General features: G+C 42.6%; 1 protein-coding gene across 1 annotated transcript; it reads right to left on the bottom strand.

Moving 5' to 3' along the window:
• Window positions 1-2,636: 2,636 nt before the first annotated feature.
• Window positions 2,637-6,101, bottom strand: LOC105009888 (hyaluronidase PH-20-like). Its single transcript, XM_034288204.1, has 4 exons — window positions 6,084-6,101; window positions 3,793-4,650; window positions 3,457-3,546; window positions 2,637-3,002 (listed from the first exon to the last, which is right to left on the bottom strand). The coding sequence occupies exons 1-4, from the start codon at window positions 6,099-6,101 to the stop codon at window positions 2,679-2,681; spliced, it is 1,290 nt and encodes a 429-aa protein (XP_034144095.1). The 3' UTR covers window positions 2,637-2,678.
• Window positions 6,102-6,936: the final 835 nt, after the last annotated feature.

Raw genomic sequence — 6,936 nt, 5'->3', positions numbered from 1 at the left:
ACTGAGGTAGTCAAACAACTCCACATTGGCAAAGCTCCGGGGATTGACGAGATCCCTCCAGAAATGTTGCAAGCTTTTGGTGTGGAGGGGATGTCTTGGATGACATGCCTCTTCAACATTGCGTGGAAGTCGGGGAAAGTGCCTAAGGAGTGGCGGACCGGGGTGGTGGTTCCCCTGTTCAAAAAAGGGGACCAGAGGGTGTGTGCCATTTACAGGGGTATCACACTTCTCAGCCTCCCTGGGAAAGTCTATTCAAAGGTACTGGAAAAGAGGGTTTGGCAGATAGTCGAACATCAGATTGAAGAGGAACAATGCAGATTCCGTCCTGGTCGCGTAACAACCGACCAGCTCTTTACTCTTGCAAGGATCCTGGAGGGGGCCTGGGAATATGCCCATCCAGTCTACATGTGTTTTATGGATTTGGAGAAGGCGTATGACCGGGTCCCCCTTGAGATACTGTGGGAGGTACTGCGGGAGTATGAGGTGAGGAGGTCCCTTTGAGGGCTATCCATGTCCAAAGTGAGAGCTGTGTTCGGGTTCTCGGTAGTAAGTCGGACTCGTTCCAGATGGGGGTTGGCCTTCGCCAGGGCTGCACTTTGTCACCAATCCTGTTTGTAACTTTTATGGACAGGATATCGAGGTGTTGTCGGGGTGGGGAGGGCTTGCAGTTCGGTGGGCTGGGGATCTCATCGCTGCTTTTTGCGGATTATGTGGTCCTGATGGCATCATCGGTCTGTGACTTTCAGCCCTCACTGGACCGGTTCGCAGCCGAGTGCGAAGCGATTGGGATGAGGATTAGCACCTCTAAATCTGAGACCATTGTTCTCAGCAGGAAACTGATGGAGTGCCTTCTCCGGGTAGGGAATGAGGCGTTACCCCAAGTAAAGGAGTTCAAGTATCTCAGGGTCTTGTTCGCGAGTGAGGGCACAATGGAGCGGGAGATTGGCCGGAGAATCGGAGCAGCGGGGGCGGTATTGCATTCGCTTTACCGCACCGTTGTGACGAAGAGAGAGCTGAGCCGGAAGGCAAAGCTTTCGATATACCGGTCAATTTTCGTTCCTACCCTCACCTATGGTCATGAAGGCTGGGTCATGACCGAAAGAACAAGATTGCGAGTACAAGCGGATTAAATGGGTTTTCTCAGAAGGGTGGCTGGCTTCTCCCTTAGGGATAGGGTGAAAAGCTCAGCCATCTGTGAGGAACCCGGAGTAGAGCCGCTGCTCCTTTGCATCGAAAGGAGTCAGCTGAGGTGGTTCGGGCATCTGGTAAGGATGCCCCCAGGACGTCTCCCTAGGGAGGTGTCCCAGGCATGTCCAGCTGGGAGGAGACCTCGGGGTAGGCCCAGGACTAGGTGGAGAGATTTTATTTCGACACTGGCCTGGGAACGCCTCAGGATCCCCCAGTCAGAGCTGGCAAATGTGGCTCGGGAAAGGGAAGTTTGGGGTCCCCTGCTGGAGCTACTGCCCCCGTGACCCGATACGGATAAGCGGATGAAGATGAGATGAGACAGTAACGATTAGTATAAACCTTTATCCTAAATATAATTTCACACAGTTTGACACACAGTAATTCAAGAGAAACCTGTGTGGAAGAATTGTTCCACCAATTCAGTGCTTTTTATATTTTCATATTCTTTCACAAAGAGCACATGCTCAAATCAATTTAAAACATTTTAAATGAATATTAGAAAATACATTTACATTGCAAAACAAAGTAACAAGGTAAACTGTTCCTCCTGTCACAATAAATCCTCTTGTGACAGGAGGAAGAAAAGGTTGCTGTATACAATTGAGAGGGGCAAGTTTCACTAAAACATTGAGATTGTTGAAACATATCTAACCAGTCTATCAATGGGTAATACGGTAGAGATGTCATTTGTAACGTGTTCAGTTGTCCAAAATAAGTAATCAGAAAATGGCCAAAAAGAGTTGAATCAGCTCACCTGCTTTAACACTAATTTGAGTATACCATAATTCCCCATTTGTAACCCACACCATGTATAAACCACACCATAAATTGTAGAGCTTTGTGTGTATACAAACCTGAGTAAGAACCACACCCATATATAAACCACATTTGCCTTGAGAATGATAACTCATACATACATTGTACATTAATATTAAACATCTTTCATAGGGCACTACCAAAATGTATTTGTTGAAGAATAAAATGTGTTTTTGAAAACTATGTAACGCCAATTGTATGATATTTGCTAAATGAGTTTCTGAGACCTCTACATCATCAAACAATCATCTGTGAAAAGGTTTGCTGGTGGAAACGGTTTTAAAAATGTATAAGCCACATGTATTAACCGCTGTGGTTGAAAATGTTTTCCAAATCTGTGTTTAAGCCATTCATAAATGGGTAATTATGGTAAGTTGTTCTGTGTTCCTTAAAAATAAATACGTGCTGTTTTTGGCAATAGGGAAAAACACATGACTCAAGGCAAAATTCAAAAACAATTGGCTGAATTTTATATTCAACCCTTTTACTATAGATAATCGGGCTCTATGATAATACAGAGTGGGATTCAAGGATAAAAAATAGAAATGCATTTCTAGTGCTTATTAAATGCAGTAACATGAGTTATGAAGATGTCATGTGCTCATAAAAAGAATTTAGCAAAGCGTGTTTTTTTTTCATTCGTCCAATTTTCTTGTTTTGCAGTGCTGGGGAGGCTACAGTGGAATCACCATAGGGGTCCTGGGACGTGATAATTTGGGTGAGCAGCTTCTGCCTTTGTAGCACTGGCAGGTGAACTTGTCTGCTAAGGTGAGGAGGTCAGCGGATGAGGGTATTCCAATGGCCATGTACTTCCCCTGGGACTCTTGTAGGCGGAATGTGTTCTGGTTCAGGTAGACATTGGAGTTGTAGTCTTTTCTTACACAGCGGCCATTGCCCTGGCAAAGGACATCGCTACAGAGTTTGGCTGCAGCAGTCACATTGGCAATGTATGGGTTGAGGGTAGATGTCAGGTATGTGGATAATGCTTCACATGAAGCCTGAAAGCAGAGACGGAGCAAGAGAGAGACATTAGTGTAGCACACAGTCTTTAAATGGAAGGAAATACATATCAGCCGTGTGTGTGTGTACATAATTATGTGCTGCTCTGAGAGTACTTCATTGACCCCATTCCGAATGCCCCACACCAGGCTCCAACCAGTTGTCCTCACATGGCCACAATTCCCCAAGCCTCTTAAAGGCACATTTTAGCCATTTTACTTCTTAGCTCAAAGTCAGCAGTCAGTGATACTGTTCTTTTAATTTCCTTTCAAGAACGTAATGAAAGCAAAATCTGCTAGTTGGTTTGTTACCCTTTCTTCACTCATATACTATTTGATGACTGCCGCAAATGTGGACATTTTAAGCTGGTGTCTCCCAGCCAATAAATAAAACATTCCTGTATTGCATCATGGAACATACTTTAAGATGAGTGGAGAGGTTATGTGAGTTTACCCTGTCAGTATAGTCGGCACTGGCCCCCCAGAGCACTGACCCAGAGGCTCCCAAGGCTGCAGTCTCTCCAATGCTGCTGATTAGATCCTCCTGGAATTGACAAGGAAACAATGATATAGAACACAAAATACACCTTATCTTCTAAAGTGTAACATATTTTAGTTTCACAGATATTTTCTGTTTTGGAGATTACAGGTTATCATCAGATAGTGACAATATGTTGTTGTCAGTTAGCATCGACTGAGCAGACATTTTAATGGCATTAAGTGAAAGCTAAAATAAGTCTTAAAAAATGGCCACTCAATATGGAACTGAATTGAAATCTATAGCCCTCACCATACTGAGGAAGTCATTTTGGTTGCTGAACATGGGCCAGGAGTACACATAAATGGGCACAGTGAAGGGCCTTTTGGGCAGAGCTGCCACCCTCACTGCCTCCTGAACACGGTTTCGGACAAAGAGCGCAGCGTTGGGGCTGTTTTTCAGCGAACCAGGCAGGTAGACTGAAGGGTATAGAGCAGTGCTAGATTCCCAAAGCCACAGAAGCTGGTCGTTCTGACTTTTAGTCAGGTCGGAGCATTGCCCTGTGTAGCCTGGTGTCTCCCAACCATAGTTGTAGCAGTCAGGGAACAGATAGAAGCCCCACAGCCGTTTGGGTCGCTGGCTGATGCCTAACTTCAAGGTTTTCTCCATATAGTTGCGGGCTGCAGTCTGAAACTGCTTCTTTGCATCGGCAGTTGCTTGCGAAGGCAACCAAGAGGGGTCTTTCATTTGAGCGTAGGCAATGGACAGTTGACGGTAAATGTCCTTGGCGCCCCAGTTCCTGTCCCACAGGGGTCGCCAGTCTTCCCAGTCAATGACAGCCAGACCTGGGGTTGTGTCAGAGGGGATGTAATAATTGATGTCACTGTAGGCTTTTTTCAGGTGTGCTGGAAGGTTACCCTTTTGGGGGATGCCGCCGTTGATCTGCTGATTGTTTTTGGGGTTAACATAAGGGTATAGGCCCAGGTGGTCAGTGTAGAACAGGGTGAGGAACTGACCAGGAACAGCAGCAGGTGTGGTCACTTCCTTGAAAGACCAGGTGTCCAGTGGAATCCCAAGCTTCTTGCATACAGGGGTCGGGGCATTCCATATACCTACAAAAGGGTAACCGTCAAACTGTGGGGGCTCCGTTGTAGGTAGGGGGAGACTAAACTAAGGCATGTCAGAAGGGACAGGGCAAGGGTGGGGAGTAGTTCTGCAGTGCCCCATTTCATTTGGTAGACCTGGTCCACCATGACTTCTCTGTGGAGAAAAGAGAGGGTGAGCTATATGTATTTTCAATCAATCAAATGTGTTTTATAATGCCCTTTTTACATTAGCTTCTACAGATACCCAGCCTGAAATACCAGTCATTTCAAGAAATGAAATTCCATATCTGCATTTCCCTAACTGAAATGCATTGATGATGAATTCTTTCAGTGGACTTTGGGAACTGATATAACTTGACATAATTCCTAATGAAAATACTTCAGAGTGTCTGCTAAATGGCAAAAGAAAACTATCAAAAAGGGTAAATGTAAATACATGTGGCAAAGTCAATGAAGGAATCTGTGTGTACATTACTGCAGCTCCCGTGAAGTACTGTATAGTATGTATGTGTTGGTCCTAGAACCATTCAATGCAGTTTAAAGTATACAAGATGTTGATGGTCAAGTATTTAGAAGTCGAATGACAGTATAATGATATGGATATTACAAAGCTTAAAGAGCCTCTTGATCTTTTTAATTTAATGTGATCTTATGGCAAGGCTTTGTTTTGTTTTGTATATGGATTTATCACTCTAGAGCTTTTTCTTTGGCTCTGTTTACTTATTATTTATTACTGATCCGATTGGATAATAATCCACAAGCACTTATACTGCCATTTTTTGCATTACAAAGCCTAATTGATTAAAAAACAGAAAAAGACTGATAGAAAACTACAAATTGTGTACTGCTGGCTCTGATGGACAGTTTGACTGGCTAGTTAGGTTAGCTACAGTCATGTGAAAATGTAAGTACCACCTAGAAAGTTTTTGAAAGTATTTGGGCACATCTGAGTTATGAGCTAAAGTCCAAGCATGATATTGATAAAGGTAACCCAATAACAAATCACACAAAATGTTTTACTTTGACACCATTAAGGCAATTAAACTCAACCAAATATGTCAATAAACACCACACTTCAATAGCTGGTGTTTCCCCCTTTTTGCCCAAATAACTTAATCCAGGCATTTCTTGTAACTGTCTATCTATCTCTTTCATTGACTGGGAGGAATTTCTGCCAATTCAGTAATGTTTTATCATGATTAAATCCACTTAGATTTTATGTTGTTATACAAAATGTAGAAAAGTCAAAAGGCGGTAAATACTTGAGACTACTAACCAGGGCAAGGACATTTCATACAGAAGCAGAAAAAACGAATATCATGCATACTAAATTTAGCATCAACCCTCTTTCTGACAGTCTTCCCATCAGACCATCAACTTACTTTCTGACATCATCCCTTCAGAGCATCAACCCTCTTTCTGACAATCTTCCCATCAGATCATCATCCCTCCTCCTGACCATCATCCCTTCTCCTGACCATTGTCCATTCCCCTGACCATCATCTTTCTGACCATTGTTACTACTCCCACCATGATGCCTCAGCCTGACCGTTAACGTTTCCTCTTTTCCAAACTCCATCCAAAGTTTTTTTTGATTATCTAACACAGTTATAGATTTTACTATTATTTCTTTCAACATCATGATGTCTTCATGTACAATATATTCACATTCAAGCTTTCATTATCAAAGTACCTATCTGAGGAGAAAAGGATTGTGAAATTACATACGTTCTCTTAAATGGATGGTGAGTGGTACCCCCTGCCCACAGAATTTGAGCTTCATTGTCAGTGATGTATTTATATAAGTACGGCTTTGGGTTATTGGGTTCTCACATGAACTGATTAAATATTTGCTTGAACAGCAATGTTTGCGATAAGGTGTGGGAAAAGAAGAACTTGCTACACACCATTTCAGGTATGTGTTTGGACAGTGATTCCTAATTAAATGATTCAAATACAGATGCCCTTCAAAGCACCTGATCTGTAGTGTACAGAGGAAATCTATGTTTGTATACAGTTATCAGCAAAATATACAGTTACATTGCATGTGTGTGAGAATGTGGCCAATTATCCATGTAAGTACTTTTACAGGCCAATGTCAAAGCTAATGGGCCAATGTCAAAGCTGAAGGGCTACAAGGGCCAGTAATTACATATCATTACCTAATAATATATCATGAATACGTAACTCCCTAGTTATACACACCATAAACAACAAATGAGTGTGTAATATCTTGACTTAGTGTAAACAGATGTTTTATTTTGTTTGCAGTGCATCAACATTCAGGCAACACTAATGTATTGCATATTCCTTGTGTATTTGGTTTACAATCTTTGAATGTTTTTAAAAA

This window comes from Esox lucius, chromosome 19 (assembly GCF_011004845.1).
Source record: "Esox lucius isolate fEsoLuc1 chromosome 19, fEsoLuc1.pri, whole genome shotgun sequence".
Classification (NCBI taxonomy): domain Eukaryota; kingdom Metazoa; phylum Chordata; class Actinopteri; order Esociformes; family Esocidae; genus Esox; species Esox lucius.
The sequence above is the reverse complement of the archived record's forward strand: the minus strand, read 5'-3'. Positions and strand labels throughout refer to the sequence as shown.

Excerpts from the sequence above, each read along its gene's own strand:
- LOC105009888 (XM_034288204.1), bottom strand. Across the intron at positions 3,547-3,792 it reads AAAATGACTTCCTCAGTATG|GAGGATCTAATCAGCAGCAT; the intron begins GTGAGGGCTATA and ends TGTCAATTCCAG. Across the intron at positions 3,003-3,456 it reads GTGCCGACTATACTGACAGG|GCTTCATGTGAAGCATTATC; the intron begins GTAAACTCACAT and ends CTCTGCTTTCAG.